This window comes from Chlorocebus sabaeus, chromosome 20 (assembly GCF_047675955.1).
Source record: "Chlorocebus sabaeus isolate Y175 chromosome 20, mChlSab1.0.hap1, whole genome shotgun sequence".
Taxonomy (NCBI): Eukaryota; Metazoa; Chordata; class Mammalia; order Primates; family Cercopithecidae; genus Chlorocebus; species Chlorocebus sabaeus.
Window position 1 is genome coordinate 52,666,023 of NC_132923.1, and position 17,854 is coordinate 52,683,876.

The 17,854-nt window shown below is 31.6% G+C and overlaps 1 protein-coding gene across 19 annotated transcripts in view; it reads right to left on the bottom strand.

Moving 5' to 3' along the window:
- The window catches only part of PRKACB (protein kinase cAMP-activated catalytic subunit beta), a 167,825-nt gene that overhangs the window by 44,548 nt on the left and 105,423 nt on the right, over window positions 1-17,854 (bottom strand). For 13 of the 19 annotated variants that reach the window (XM_007978153.3, XM_073007161.1, XM_007978147.3 and 10 more), the window contains exons 2-5: window positions 10,932-10,993; window positions 7,902-8,030; window positions 6,106-6,204; window positions 5,044-5,126 (exon numbers count right to left, since the gene is read on the bottom strand). In XM_007978153.3, the coding sequence (XP_007976344.1) occupies window positions 5,044-5,126; window positions 6,106-6,204; window positions 7,902-8,030; window positions 10,932-10,993 (373 nt within the window). Of the gene's footprint in view, window positions 1-5,043; window positions 5,127-6,105; window positions 6,205-7,901; window positions 8,031-10,931; window positions 10,994-15,118; window positions 15,143-16,859; window positions 16,884-17,854 lie in introns of all 19 variants that reach the window. The other 6 variants (XM_007978150.3, XM_007978152.3, XM_073007162.1 and 3 more) reach the window with 2 other exon arrangements.

Here is a 17,854-nt window from a genome sequence, read left to right on the forward strand (position 1 = left end):
TTAAATGTAGGCTTTTAATTGCTTTAAGATCACCAGACTAAATAAAAATTTCTAGAACCCTAATAAAAAAAAGATGAGTACATGAAAATACTAATAAAGATCAAGCAGAACAAAAATTACATGAACTTAAATAATTGATGAAAAAATAATATTTTCATAACTTTCATTTAAAACATTGTTAGTTCTTAAATATTTTGGTTTCCAGGTTTAAAAAAATTTATCTCTTAAGCTATTTATAATTTATAGCAATTTGGTAAAGTATATTTTTGTAAAAAAAAAGATAAAAGCATTTGTTTTTTTTTCTCCTTATGAATTCAAAAATTAGTTGTAAGTACTTTTATGGGAATATGACTATTTGCATAAGTCCATAAAAATCTGCTCTCTCTTTATAGCAGAATACAATGGAAAACACTGATTATATTACTAAGGCTCTAACTGAACTGTCATATTTTAAAAGTGCATAAAAGGCTTGACTTCAAGGATTTCTCAGCATTACAATAAGGAAATAAAAACTGTTACTTCCTGGCAGGACCAGGAACCTTAAGACTGTAAGTAAAATCTAAGACTGCCTTGGTTCGGCTTCCTTGCCACAAGACAGGGATGCCCTCTCTCACCACTCCTATTCAACATAGTGTTGGAAGTTCTGGCTAGGGCAATCAGGCAAGAGAAAGAAATCAAGGGGATTCAGTTAGGAAAAGAAGAAGTCAAACTGTCCCTCTTTGCAGATGACATGATTGTATATTTAGAAAATCCCATTGTCTCAGCCCAAAATCTCCTTAAGCTGATAAGCAACTTCAGCAAAGTCTCAGGATACAAAATTAATGTGCAAAAATCACAAGCATTCGTATACACCAGTAACAGACAAACAGAGAGCCAAATCATGAATGAACTTCCATTCACAATTGCTTCAAAGAGAATAAAATACCTAGGAATCCAACTTACAAGGGATGTAAAGGACCTCTTCAAGGAGAACTACAAACCACTGCTCAGTGAAATAAAAGAGGACACAAACAAATGGAAGAACATACCATGCTCATGGATAGGAAGAATCAATATTGTGAAAATGGGCATACTGCCCAAGGTTATTTATAGATTCAGTGCCATCCCCATCAAGCTACCAATGAGTTTCTTCACAGAACTGGAAAAAACTGCTTTAAAGTTCATATGGAACCAAAAAAGAGCCCGCATCTCCAAGACAATCCTAAGTCAAAAGAACAAAGCTGGAGGCATCACGCTACCTGACTTCAAACTATACTACAAGGCTACAGTAATCAAAACAGCATGGTACTGGTACCAAAACAGAGATATAGACCAATGGAACAGAACAGAGTCCTCAGAAATAATACCACACATCTACAGCCATCTGATCTTTGACAAACCTGAGACAAACAAGAAATGGGGAAAGGATTCCCTATTTAATAAATGGTGCTGGGAAAATTGGCTAGCCATAAGTAGAAAGCTGAAATTCGATCCTTTCCTTACTCCTTATACGAAAATTAATTAAAGATGGATTAGAGACTTAAATGTTAGACCTAATACCATAAAAACCCTAGAGGAAAACCTAGGTAGTACCATTCAGGACATAGGCGTGGGCAAAGACTTCATGTCTAAAACACCAAAAGCAATGGCAGCAAAAGCCAAAATTGACAAATGGGATCTCATTAAACTAAAGAGCTTCTGCACAGCAAAAGAAACTACCATCAGAGTGAACAGGCAACCTACAGAATGGGAGAAAATTTTTGCAATCTACTCATCTGACAAAGGGCTAATATCCAGAACCTACAAAGAACTCAAACAAATTTACAAGAAAAAAACAAACAACCCCATCCAAAAGTGGGCAAAGGATATGAACAGACATTTCTCAAAAGAAGACATTCATACAGCCAACAGACACATGAAAAAATGCTCATCATCACTGGCCATCAGAGAAATGCAAATCAAAACCACAATGAGATACCATCTCACACCAGTTAGAATGGCAATCATTAAAAAGTCAGGAAACAACAGGTGCTGGAGAGGATGTGGAGAAATAGGAACACTTTTACACTGTTGGTAGGATTGTAAACTAGTTCAACCATTATGGAAAACAGTATGGCAATTCCTCAAGGATCTAGAACTAGATGTACCATATGACCCAGCCATCCCATTACTGGGTATATACCCAAAGGATTATAAATCATGCTGCTATAAAGACACATGCACACGTATGTTCGTTGCGGCACTATTCACAATAGCAAAGACTTGGAATCAACCCAAATGTCCATCAGTGACAGACTGGATTAAGAAAATGTGGCATATATACACCATGGAATACTATGCAGCCATAAAAAAGGATGAGTTTGTGTCCTTTGTAGGGACATGGATGCAGCTGGAAACCATCATTCTTAGCAAACTATCACAAGGACAGAAAACCAAACACCGCATGTTCTCACTCATAGGTGGAACTGAACAATGAGATCACTTGGACTCGGGAAGGGGAACATCACACACCGGGGTCTATCATGGGGAGGGGGGAGGGATTGTATTGGGAGTTATACCTGATGTAAATGATGAGTTGATGGGTGCTGACAAGTTGATGGGTGCAGCACAGCAAGATGGCACAAGTATACATATGTAACAAACCTGCACGTTATGCACATGTACCCTAGAACTTAAAGTATAATAATAATAATAATAATAATAATAATAATAATAATAAAAGAAAAAAAAAGAAACAAGTCTCATGTCTGACGTATGGGCCACAAAGTAAGTTCATCAAACTGCCCAAAGTCAATAGGCAGAGACGTTTAAACTGTAAACAAGGCCAAAAAAATTGATGTTTTCCATGGTGTGAATAGCTTTTCTCAAGACATGGGAACAGGACTCCATATTGTAGTGAAACTCTTACCCCTCTTAATGCCTGTCTTTTTCACTTAACCAAATAATATTGTAATTTAAAATTCACAATCAGTAACTGTTATAGGTACTGGTGAGACCTGCTATAGCCATTGACAAAATCTGACTTAAGAAATTATTTCAGTTCATCTAGTCCACAACATTGACAATATCCTTAACATAATTTTTTGTTTAATTTTGCTGGTGGTTCCTCTTGCAAAGTCTGGCATTCTCTGCTTTAGTTCAACCCAGTCATAAAATGTTAGTCAATGGCTATAGTAGGTCTTACCAGTTTCCCCTGGTCCTTTGATTTGTTTAGTGTTTTGCCCTTAGGCCCGGGCTTTAGTTCCAAAGCACTGCACAAATAAATTTTACTATACTGTTGATTTTTTTGTACTATCATTTGTAAGCTTTGTTCTTAGTGCCTATCTAATCTTTGTAAAGGCAGCCGTCCCAACAGAATAGCATTAACCCAACACTTAAAGATGATTGCTAATACCTATGAAAGTGATAAGAAGGAATTCGATGCTGGACTCCAGACAAAAATCTACTTTGAGAAAAATTTTCCTTCTGGCCTCTTGGTTACTTGAATGTGGCCGAGGTCCCTACATAGAACCCCACAATACCTTCTCTCACATGTGTGACAGAGACAACTAGAACAAGTCCATCCCAGAACCAAGGAATAATTAAGCCTAACTTCAAGATGGTTGATAAGCAATGCTTTCAGAGAAAGATCTTGATCAAAAGGGAAAAATGTGAAAGCTGATTACACAAATTAGTCATTCTCATCATACCCAAATAAATCAGAGTTGAGGGGCCGGGGGAATAAAGCACTCAGGGCACACAGCACCTGCTCCAAGAATTAAGGCCAGGTGTGGTAGCCCACACCTGTAATCCCAGCACTTTGGGAGGCCAACGAGGGTGGATCACTTGAGATCAGGAGTTCAAGACCAGCCTGGCCAACATGGTGAAACCCTGTCTCTACCAAAACTATGAAAATTAGCCGGATGTGGTGGCGGGCACCTCTAGTTCCAGCTACTCAGGTGACTGTGGCAAGAGAATCACTGGAACCCAGGAGGCAAAGGTTGCAGTAAGTCAAAATGGCACCACTGTCCTCCAGCCTGGGCAACAGAGGGAGACTGTCTCAGGAAAAAAAAAAAAAAAAAAAAAAAGAAATTGTCCACAAGCCTAGCTGCTGAAACTGCCCATTGTAACCTGAAACCAGTTTTCTCTAACAGCTACTGAGACAATCTACTGCAATTCTTAGCCGAGTTTGACTCCCCACTGTCACTCACCAATCAGAGCTTGCCAGCTCCCCAAAACTTAACTAGTGCTAGTAAACTTTGTTTCCAAACAAATAAATATAAAATTTATTTTTATAAAACCTCCAACCTTTTCTTTGTTTTGTAGACACATTGAAGACCACCTAGTCTGTGTATATGCCTCAAACTGCAATTCTTGCTTCCTCAATAAAATGTTGAATTTAGAGATTTGTCTCTACATTTTTGACTTCAACATACTATACTGAATGAAGCTGTATCTGTTTTTTATTTTAGCTTTATTCTATTAGTGATTATTAATGAATAGTAGAAGCTTACAAACTATTAAGTACAGGTAAAACTATCAGATTCTATAACCTATTTTAATAACTGTGAGATCTTATTAGTCATAACCTGATGAGGTACAAACTCCTGTTAAATTATGTATGTATTTTAAAAACTAAACTTTGCAAGAACTTTAAGGAGAATTAAATTTGTGAAAAACAAACTTTTATAATCTTATTACCATAATACCATTATTATTTCTCTATATATTTATTTTCCATCTTCATCCTTAAAACAATTCTCTGTCCTGGAGTTGTATTATTAATATTTGTTTAATAAATGTTGATATTTTTAATTTCAATTAATTTTTGCATTTTCTGAAAACTATTCAAGTAGTGGACCCTCACAATATCTACCAATAGTATAACATTTAAATTGGCTTCGAAGTCCTTTTATTTGAATTTTAAAACTTGTGTATGATGTGGCCTCTTTGTTTCCACCTAATGCTTCAAATGGCCAAAATATTAATCAAACAAAATAAGTTTTTGATATTGGCATCAACTTAAAAATCTGGTTAAACAACACAAGCCTATAAAGATTTGAAGAAGACAAAAGCATTAGTTACCTGAACCTTCCAATTCTTCTTAGATGTGAAAACATTTCACCCCCAGGGACATATTCCATAACCATGTATAAATTAGAATTATCCTATGAACAAATAAAAAGGAAATACAATTATTCAACTTAGGTCAAAATTATTTCAATATTATACCATGTTGAATTAGAAAAATTTAAAATCTTTCTGACAGATTAATAACTTTGAGAAATAAAGAATAAATGGAACATGCTATAGTTTTTCTATACAGAGACACTCATATTTTTCCCCTCCTAGTTATTTTTGCCACAAATTAGTCTGGGATTTTTGTTCTTCCTTTTCTTGCAGAGAACATCTAGTTCTTGAACAATTAAACACTCAGGCAAAGAAATAATGCTATAATATATGCAAAAGAATAACAAAGTTAAAAAACAATTTGAAAAAGTAAGAATATTTACACTTTATGTATAAAAGATTAATGGTTTTAATATTTTAAATACATAGGTCTTCATTTAATTTAAAGAATAAAGGAGAAAAAAGATGAAAATGTTTCATATGATTAAATATTGCAGAAAGATGCCAGTATCATTCCGAAGAGCTGAAAAGTGGCCAATTTAAATAATAACTCTTATACAATTTTTCAGACACTTAAATAATGGAACAAAAATTATTCAGCTTTGTATAAGTGAAAAGACTAGAACTCAAATTACTAAGTAAAAGAAGATGAGATAGTGGCAAAAAGGGCTTAATAAAAGTAGAAAATGTGTTGGGTATATGAATTTGCATGAGAATTGTTTAATAAGATATCCCTATGGTTTTTGATAAATTGGAGTAATTCTTTTTGTAATATCATCTCTTGAAGAATTGCATGTATCACCTTTGAACAATTTCTCCAGGGAGAATCAAAACCTTTTCAAATGTTACCTAAGTTATAAGCACAATAGGATTTAATTACACAAACTCGAGAGGTATTTGTTTTGTTTATTTATATTTTTTAGGTTTATCATCTGATTTAGAATCCTATTTATAGTTTCATCTTAAAAAAAGCATATTAGGTTGAAAGTATCTTATTTAAATATTACTAAAATTTACCTTAAAAGCATACTCCAGTCGAACAAGGAAAGGAAAATTCACTGCCTGTAATATTCTTTTCTCATTCAAAGTATGCTCTATTTGCTTCAGTTTAACAACCTGTAATTGAGAGATAAATATTTCTTAATGTATTTAAGCAAAATTAAAAAGTTATCATTTAAAAAATGTAATAAACTTGGATAAGCAAAATTGTTAGAATTGGATAAGGAAGAGAATAACAATTACCAACTATTAGGTTGGTGCTTAAGTAATTGTGGTTTTTGCCATTACTTTTAATAACAGGATTCAAATAAAAACCTAATAGAGGATTTAAAACTTGGTCTTAGGAAGATCAACTACAGTTTCAATTAAGAAGTGAGAGCTAAGTAGGAATAAGAAACAAACCCATAAGAAATTACTTTAAAAATTAGTTATGTCAATTATACTTAAATAAACATATATCTATATAATTACTTAAAGTAATTTAAAAATTAATGTGAAAATACTAATGTCCTAATCACTCAAAGTCCTCTGTAAAAGCTGGCTCAAATCTCTGCAATAACTAGATACTGACTTTAAATACTTCAGAAGATGAATAAGAAAATAAAGAATGAAGAGAAAGCCCATAATTGAAAAATAGTGAGTAAAAATGAACAATTTTCATTTTATAATATCTAAATAAATATAGGCATAAATTCTAAAAATTTATTTTATATCGCCATAGAAGAGGATGCACAAAATATTGGGAAAAAAACTACCTTTTTAACAAAAACTATCTTTGTATCCTAGGTCATTCAGACTTAGGCTTCCTCTAGATTTTCTATTCAATAGAAGGGGAAAGTAATTTATCTTGACTTCACGAAGATTGTAATTCTATTCCATATGTGATTCTATTTTGAATTTTAAAAGTGGTGACCTTAGCAAGACATATAAATAATTTTCTTTTATATGTGTAAATCATTAGAAGGTGGCATACTTTCTTGCCAGAGTCTAATGGTCAATGTGAGGACAGTCACAGATGTCAAGAAGTTAAACATAAATAAGAAAAGTAATTAAAGATAGCAGCCAGGTATTAATATATAAAATTAGGAGTATACTGATAATATTGAGCAAAAAAATTGAGTAGGAGTCAATCTGTGTTTTAATCTAGGCCTTCTATTTAACTAACTTTCTGACTCTGGAGATGCTTTCAAATCTTTGGGCCTCAGGTTTTCAAAATCTGTAACATGAAGTGGTTGGGTCACTACTGTACATGTTTTAACTTCTGTAATAGTTAGAAAACAAATTAGTCCATAATTGTCACAATAAATTACAGTTGTCCATCAGTATCCCTGGGGGTTGGTTCCAGGACCTACAGCAGAAACCAAAATGCCCAGGTGCTCAAATCCCTTATATAAAATGACAGAGGCTTTGCATAAAACCTATACATACTCTCCAGATACTTTAAATCATCTCTAGATTACTTATAATACCTGATATATTTTAAATTCTATGTAAAGGGTTGTTACACTGTATTGTTTAGGGAAAAATAACAAGAAACAAAAGTCTGTACATGTTAGGTATAGATGTAATTTTTTTCCCAAATATCTTCAATCTGTGATTGGTTAAATCCATGGATGTGGAACCCATGGATATGGAAAGGCTGAATGTATATTAACTATGCATCATATAGTTACAAAAAATAGGAATAAAAATTAAATTTAATAATATAATTATTTGAAGGTGTCAATGGTAAGTCATTATACTGAATCTGTTTAATAGTCTGGCTGATAAAACTAAAGTTTACTCTGAAAGTAAATAACAACAAATACACTCACCTTCTGCTTATCTAAGATCTTCATGGCATAATACTGTTCAGTGGCTTTGTGTTTTACCAACATGACTCTTCCAAATGAACCTGTTCCAAGGGTTTTTTTCCTTTCAAAATCTTCAAGTCCGGCATTATTCTATATGTAAATACATAAATAAAACTTAAAATTCTCATAAAAACACTATGGGAATTATAAATGCTTTAATAATACATAATCATAATGGATAATCCCATTTATAACTATCCATTTAAAAGCAATACAAAAAGGCTATTGAGATTCCAGTTTATCGATTCTATTTTTCCCTTTGAATAAGAAGGGATTTAATATCTGAAGACAGAATGTATTGGAAAACAGAGCATAATAGTAATAGGAGGAAATAAGAGCCTCAGCTGAAATATTAAAGATTATATTCCAATATGCATTTCTAGTATTGGACTTTAATCTTAGTACTGAACTTCCAATAAATGAGTTTCATATTTTAATAATTACAAACTGACCAGAGGCATACTGACAAAGAGTCATAGAAGCCATACAGACTTAATGCACTTGCAAATAACTGTAATGAATAGATAAACTGAGGGATCAGAGCTCTTTCACTAAAGTTACCTGTGAAGAAATCAGTCTTGCTTCATTTCTGTCTTTATATAAGCTTATAGAACAAGATAATAGCAGCATGAGAGAGCCTAGTGGCTTTCTCTCTTTATGTAATAAAACCACAGCATTATCTAAAACAATAACAATAAGGAAAGAAGAATTCCTCATTCTACAAAGAACCAAAAGCCAGCATCCCAGAACAATAATCAGACTCTTTTTTTCTTGAATAGATGTTTTGTTATAAGGAAACATCTTTGTTTGGCTTTGACTACAGCACAGAAGCAAATAATTGGAGGCATCAATCTATTAAATTTGTTCCTGCCACAACAAAATGAAAATTATTAGGAACAAATTATGTGTTAAACAGCAACAAGTAGTAATTGCTAACCCTTTTGTTTAATAGGTTTCATTGCAAAGAACTCCATGAAAATATCAGAAAAATATTCTGAAGGCCCAGTATATAGTGTTTAGCTTGAGAAAAATGTGATGCAATATGATTCTTTATCCAGTGAGGAATCTGTATAGGTATTACAGTTCACTGTAGTTGGATTTTATCTGTATTTCAAATCAAACCTTGCCTTTTGAGACCCATTTTAGCTTCCTGTTGGATCATTACAGAGAGCAGGCAATTCTGTTTCACTTATAACTTGTTTTCATCATATTTTGATTTCGCAGCTTAAAATTTAAAACAATTTAAAGTAGTTATAAGATTTTTTATCAACACAAAAAGCCCTTCTAATTCTGACTGAATTAATATTTAAGTTTAGGTTTTATCAACATAGGTGGATTAAAATGTTCACCATAGTCCCAACCAAATAATGAAAACAAATTTTATTAACAGACAACAGAATATGTGTTTCTGCTCTTTATGCTTTTTTCATTGCTTTTATTTGTATTATAAAAATACGTTATCTTCCTTACCTCTCTTATTGTTTCATGTTACACAATGTCCAATACTTTGTAATCACAATGTTTAATCTTTGTGGCTATGTTTTAACTTATAGTTCATACTCTAAATCTTGGTAGTAATGGCATCTTTAAGAAATATTTACTTAGAATTCTTCAGTGAGAAAATACTTGAAATAAAAACTTTTGAGCTAGAAAGAAAAGACCTTCAAAATTTAACTTTTTTGGTTACAATATTTTTTGTTTTTCCATAAGTTATTGGGGTACAGGTGGTATTTGGTTACATGAGTAAGTTCTTTAATGATGATTTGTGAAATTTTGGTGCATCCATCACTTGAGCATTATACATTGTACCATATTTGTAGTGTTTTATCCCTTACCTCCCTCCCATTCTCCCCGAACCAAGTGCCAAAAGTCCATTATATCATTCTTATGCCTTTGTGTCCTCATGGCTTAGCTCCCACGTAACAGTGAGAACATATGATGTTTGGTTTTCCATTCCTGAGTTACTTCACTTAGAATAATAGTCTCCAATGTCATCTAGGTCACTGCAAATGTGTTAATTCATTCTTTTTTATGGCTGCATAGTATTCTATCATAGTTTCTTTATCCATTCGTTGATTGATGGGCATTTGGGTTGGTTCCACAGTTTTGCAATTGTGAATTGTGCTACTATAAGCATGCATGTGCAAATATCTTTTTCAAATAATGACTTCTTTTTTTTTTTGGTCTTTATGTTCTTACTCATAAGTGGGAGTTGAACAATGAGAACACATGGACATGGAGGGGAACATCACACACTGGGGCCTGTTGCGGGGTGGGGGGTTAGGGGAGGGACAGCATTAGGAGAAATACCTAATGTAGATGATGGTTGAAGGATGCAGCAACCACCATGGCACATTTATACCTATGTAACAAACCTGCATGTTCTGCATATGCATCCCAGAACTTGAAGTATAACAAAATTTAATTTACTATTAAAATTCATTCATTATTTATAACTCCAAAAATATTATTTTTATAAAGTATAGATGGCTTTTTACATACAGTTTTTAGATCCTAGTTAAGATCTAAAATACTTAAACAATATAGAACATACCCCATCAAAATGATGATAAAAAAGATGCCCATCTACCAGGGATGTTGTTGATAGCCAAACTCTCTATGATTGAGAATTTTAAACCATACATAAGGACTCTTATTTTTGTAATTAATAAAAATTGTAAGTATGCTATCAAAGGCATGATTCAAAATTAATATATTTGAAAATATTAAGATTTTATAGCAACTTGGAATCAGTATCAAATTTATAATTAGGTATTATACTGGAAATTAGTTCCTTCTGTAATTTAGGTATACATTAAGATTATTAATTAATACATCAAAGTATAACTATGGCAAAATTCCCATTTTAAGCTTCTGTTTACTAATACCACATGAAAATTAAAATTTCTGAAGTAATACATTTCTTAGGCAAGAATCATGATTTTATTAACACAAGGTTTTTAATTGTAGAAAAATCTAAATAATCCTTACCTGAGTTGGATTCTCCCATTTTTTCAAAAAGTCTTCTTTGGCTTTGGCTAGAAACTCTTTCACTGAAAATATACATATAAAAACAAATTTATCTTGTAAGAATATTTACAATATGTATAAGAATATTTATATTGCATATATTTTCTTGCTTAAAAAAGACATGTCATCTATTGTGATAAAATGTATATTTATCATGATGATACATTAAAGAGCTATTTAGTATCTCTAAGAACCTTCTCAAATCTCTAAGATTCTCTAATATTGTTCTATAAGGAAACCACTTTGATAATTTCAAATGTCATAACAAAAATTCTGTTCCTGAAAACACAGCAGAAAGTAATGTAAGAAAGTCAGAAATTAATTTAGGACAAAATAGTGACTGTAAAAACGCCATCAGTGATATTAATAGAGCCTTTAGATACAAGAATTTAAAACATCTGGAGAACATTAACCTACTGATTTGTAGAATTTCAAAAATAGTTGATTTTGATAAAGAGTTGTTTTCAGGTGTAAGGATTTATGTTATGTATTCGATTTGTATTCTCTTTACTAATGGCAAAGGGAAAAAATAAAAGCACAGACTAGCACATAAAGGACACCAACAAAGACTTAAAAACAGAACAAAACATCAACAACAAAAAATCCAGTTTAACAATCTTATTCTAAATTTGCAGCATAAACGAAATGTCTGAATACTCAATTTAAAATGTAAACTAAAGTAAAGCAATTCAAAACCAAATGTTTATATATTGATTAATAATGTACGTATAAAATAGCCACATTATTTTACAGAGCTATCGTTTGAAGTTTTAAATTTGTAAATTAAATGATGAACCAGTTAAAAGTTTCCCCATTTTCAAAAGCTATCTTAGAAAACAACTTCAGGTGTTTAAAAACAAATAGGAAAAATATTCCAAAGAGATAAAATAGCATTAACAAAATGTATTGTTGTTCATATCTTTAGGTATAAGAATAAAACCTGACTATACTAGTGAAGGGCTCACAGATTCTTTAAGATTCCCAATGATACAGTAGTATTGAAGTGAGACAGGTACCTATTTTAAAACATACTTTATTTTTCCTCCTTTATAAATGTCATACCAATGTCATACCTTTGGGAAAACACCGTTACTAACCAAAAAGGCTTCTGGCATTTTAAATGTTTTGAGATTCCAAAATGATGATGACAGGCTCCAAGAGCAGACATTAGTTTTTAAGTAACATTAGAGTATGAATCTCTGAAGACATTATTTTAGTACTTTCTATAAACTATCCTTTGTATTTTACTGTAAAATACTCTCAGAATGCCTATTTTAGAAAAACTGAGAAAAATAATTTTTAAACTAGAACTTTCCCATTGTAGGAAAATCTCATGCACTTAAATAATGAATCAAAGAATTTTCACCTAATCATCCAAATATAATGTAATTCTTCCTGAGGGGTGGATTAAGGGTGGCAAATTTTTCTCTTTTATTTTTATTACTTTTTTTAAGACTGGATCTTGCTCTGTCACTCAGGCTGGAGTACAGTGGCATGATCACAGTCCACTAGAGCCTAGACTACTAGGCTCAAGCAATCCTTCTGCCTCAGCCTCCTGAGTAGCTGGAACCACAGATGTGCATCACCATGTCTGGCTAATTTTCTTATTTTTTGTAGAGACGAGGGTCTCACTGTGCTGCTCAGGCTTGCACCGAACTTTTGAGCTCAAGTGAACTTTCTGGCTCAGCCTCCCAAAGTGCTAGGATTACAGGTGTGAGTCACTGTGCCCAGCCAAATTGTTATTTTTTCTCGGAATTTAGGATGGTTCAAGTCATCCTTGCTTCTAAAAATTAAAGCGCTAGTTACAAAAGAAAAAGAGTAGTTTTATAGGTAAGATTTTCTTTTTTTCACATGGAGCAGACATATCTGCACATGGCATTCACTTGGACATGATGGCTATAAATTAAATTAAAAACATAATTTATTGCAACATGCACTGTGGCATTTAAGAAAAAACAATTTGTGATTCCCAAAATATACCTCTTGTTTCTTCTGAAAAATATTTTTAGTTATCTTTTATTTCTAGAACTTGCACATCAAGTTGCAATATAAACTCTCCAGATGCCTACATGAGTATAAGTAATTTAGAGACAAAGAAAAGAGTCAGGGAAGGTAAAAAAAAAAAAAAAAAAAAAACTTAACATCCTGTTTCAGTTTCTCCTGTCACTTTATGCTAAGTGGATCTGGAGTTAAGAAAAAAGTAACTGATCAAAGCAAGGACTGACAGTATTTGTCAAAGATGGTAAGTTGAAAAAAATATCTTTTCCCTGCCTGGTGATAAGCTAAAAGAAAAATTTCAGGTATTATTTAGTTTTATTCACTAATAGAATATGCAAGAAATTCTTTAAAATATTCTCTGTATTCATCAATGTTCCTGAGTTTACTGTCAAATAATACTGTAGAGAGTAAGTAAACGTTTTTATAAAGGTCTTATGTGAAAATTATCAGAAATGAGCATTAATCAAATATATTACATTTTGTGAATTACTTCAACATATAAAGGGATTGTCTTTTTGAGTACATTAAAGGATGGGCACTAAGTATGATGTTATTAAACAGTTCCATGAGGAAAACCTGTTCCTGAAACATTTTTTCTCATATGACAATATTTACACATATGAAATCTCTAGTTTTTATGTGTACTATGTAGGTGCAAAGATGAACATAGTTAATCTTTGTAAAAATATAAGTTAATCAAAATACACATCTTTTAATAACAAATTTACCAAAAATAAAATATTTCACAATATATTGGATTATGTGTAACCCTAAAACAATAAGCAATCTAAAACCACATGTATTTGCTTTGAATTTTATTATGTTTAGATATTGGTGGATGTAGCTTCTAAATGCTTTTCTTTTCTCTGGTAATTTAAATAATTTCTATCCACTGAAATAAAGTGTTGGCAGCTAATTAATAAAATAAGATGTGAGAGAGACAGCCAGATTCAAATACTGCTCTACATTCAACCCAGAATTCCCTATCAAGTATATAGTTTGAAGTTCTCAATTTTTTAGTTTACTTATTGTGTTCTAATATATAAGCCATATCTACATTTAAGCATTTAAACTATTATGATGGTTTTGGAGCTTGGCACATCTGAGTTAGAATATTCGCTCTAATACTTCCTAACTGTGTGATCATAGATACCTATCTCCAAAGCATCTAACAGTGATTAGTAACTCTTCTTAAGAAAAAAATACTTTCAAGAATGATTTTTCTGAAATACATTTTATTCTCTATTGGTAAATAATTGAACAAACTAGATGTTACAAAAAAGAGGACACGCAAAAAATTTATTCCCAAAAGTATACATTTTCAATTATATATCTTTTCTGTTTGTATGATTTAAAGAGTCTATCACATTGCATTCTAAAGGAAATGCGCATACCAAAGGAATCTATATGTTCACCCAAGATTTGTTTGCAGGAACATTCACCCACATTCAAGAGATGAAAAAAAAAGAGAGACAATATTTATGCATTTTCACAAGTTCATAAAAACACAACTTAGTTCTTATCCCCCCTCAAATTTGTGAATGTATTTAAACATAGAATACAGTTTAAAAATCAGATTTTAAAGTTTATTTTAAACATTAGGAAAACTGACTGAAAATTCACGCACAGCATAACTGCATCCCATATAATTCAGATAATTCTACTATAAGAATGTTTCACTATTAACATTTAACAAATGTATTCATTAGTTTTTTTGGCTGCTGTGTAAGATAAACTAGGTTACTGCATATGATAAAAAGAGTATGTTATTAGTCATAGTATACCATTATCCAATTCTTGAGTATCATTCATATTTTGTATTAAGAGTTTATAAATCTTTCTTCTATTATTTATCTTTCTTTTACTTTATTACTCTTTATTAATCTTTCTTCTACTACCTTGTACATCTTTTACTGTTTCATGGTGCTATAATTATTCTTTCTAAAATAATCACACAAGAAATTGCAATATAAATCATTTATATAGATAAAACCCAACAAAACTAAACAAACTATTTCCTTCATCAATGAAAATATTTTATTAACTTGATATACTTAAAATGTATACTTTATAAGGAAAATAAAAACTTGCAAACAATAAACAAAAAATTTTAAAGGTAATATTTGTTTTATTAAAAAGTAATTGCCTACCAGATATTTCTGAAGAGGAGCAAGCTTGTGTCCAAAAAATAAATTAGACAATGATTAAATTATATGAATAACATATTAGCATGAAGTCACCAATACGCTTTTTTTCAGAATACCATATACAGAAATAAAATGTTAATGTAGAAATACAATTATTTGATTATCTGTATTCAAGTAAGTTATCTTAAAATTAAAGAGTAAAGAAATAAAAATCAGTAACTACTGTTTAGTGCCAAAATCAATAACCTTCTTATTTTCCTTAAAACAACTAACAAAAACTTTAAGTTCTCACAACAATAGTCCTCATAACAACAATATTAAAAAGCAAGTATTGACATACATATCCTGTAACTATTGCAATACCATCTCTGGAGTTCTGTTATTCAGTCAAAATATACTGTAGGAAAGACATTATGCATGATAACACCTGGTTTCTTCCTTTTGAAAGACTTTAGTATTTTTCAGTCATTCCACTTCCTCAGTGCTGGTTTAACAATCCTTTCAACAATATTTATTGAGCACCATTTAGTGGTGTCAGATTCTGAGCTAGACTCTGAATACTACAAAGAATAAACATATTTCCACTGTTAAGGAAATGAGAAGCTTACATGAATCATTATAATGGAATGGGACAAAGACTACAACAAAGGCAATTATAAGGTGCTGTGAGAGCTGGGAGGGGGAAATTCTTGGAAAGTAAAGTAAGGCATAATAGATGACACAGCATTTGTGCTGAATCTTGAAAGATAAAGAACTCCTCTGGCAGATAAAGTTGGGGAAAAAGACCTCCTAGGCTGAGGTGATCTTATATAAATGGCATGGAAGAAGAGCATGGTTTATCCAGGAAACAGCAACTGACTTGTAATAACTGTAGCATTGGGTACATGTAAAACATCAGTGGGAGATGAAGTGCACAGGCAAGCAGGTGCCGAATCAGGGAGATATTTTTTGGCATAGTGATGTGCTTTTCAATGCATGGGTAAAAACAGGAGTAAACCGAGTTAGTTCACAGTTGCTAGATTCTATTTCTCCCTGGAAATAGAAGGCAAGATCTTTTGCTAAGGAAGAGGGGAATCAGATAAAATAATGAGGGATGATGAGAATTAGAGGTCTCAGTATGTTAGACGTTGATGGCTATTTTTGTAGGGAATAAGGAACAGGGCTATTAAAAATTTTCTATTAGAGAAAGATAAAATATTAGGAACCACAAACAATAATGTGTTTTTAATAGTGTCATTTTTGTAATAACAGTTTAAAAATTTGTTACTGAGAAGATAATAATTCATGTTCCTTCCACTGTCTTTGTCATTATTTTCATCTCTCTCCTTTACCGTAATAAAAGCATTATTCTATTTAAAAATTATTTAGTGTATGCCAGAAAGAACAAAACAGGATGGAAACTAAGGTAAGTTACCTATGCAAATACCACGTTCTATCATTAAATAACAGAAGAGAACAATTTCTTCCAAAATCTTGCCAAAATCTCTGGAAAGTGGAAATCTAGGGGAATGCATTAGTCTGTCTTCTTCCACCCCTATTCAAACATCTACCTCTTTAGAGCTCTATTTGGTATTTCTAAAAATACTCTCCCCCTCCCCACATACATACACACTAAAAATATTGTCAGTAAACAGAACTATAAAAACTCACACAAAATATTCTAATTGCCACAAAATATCTCATAAAAATTTAGCTTATAATAATCAAAGTAACAGAATTATTCTGTAAAAAAAGGTTTTCCTACCAGATGCATCTGATGATTTGCGTGCTTGATCAAAAAGAATAAACAGAGATTAAATAACATATAAAATAACATACCTACAAGAAATTACCCATCTATACATGTTCGCTACTGTACTGCACATAGAAATAGAATGATATAACAATTGAATATACATACCAAAAATGTTTTATATAAGGATTACAAGAAATTCTTTGGATATCCTTTTTTTAAAACCAACCAAAACTTTTCTCTGGAGATGTGCTAATACATTATCATCTTCTATCCTTTGAAACTGAAGAATAATTGTGTTCACTTTGCTGAAGGGGCACTTTACTTGCCTCATCATATTAAACATACTGATTCAAACTAAATTCACTATAACCTTAAAAATGATAGTGGGTATAAAAAACAACTTTAATACTTCAGTTGTAATTGTACAGTTTATTGGATTGGACTATGCCTACTTTTGATTTCTAAGATGATTAATTAGTCTTTCTATAAAGACTAAAGTCACATATATATGATTATTTGCAAGTTTAATAGGCAATGAAAGTTACACTTCCTATTACAATATTTATTTTACTCTTCTTTCCTCTCTGTGTTTTATTACTTGTTAATTTTTCATCAAGTCTTAGTACAAGGGAACAGCATAATTGACTGACTCACTAAACTGTAAAAAATAAAAATTTTTATTATAGTTTTATATGGAAAAATATTAACTTTTAATGAGACATATATTTAAATAATCATTCTAATAGAAATACATTAACTTATTTGACTCACATCTACATGGATAGATGGATACACTATGATTTCACACAATGTATTCATTCACAACTAATCATATGTACATGCTTTCTCTCCCAACAGCTCTTCATCTGGGGATGTTGTGGATTTTGTAGGCCATCCATGCCATGTTTGACTAGTGATGTTTCCTATATAATTTTGTAATGAAAACTCAAAGTAAATTTATAGTCATAAAACTAATGACACAGGCAACCTCTGAAATGCTCCTT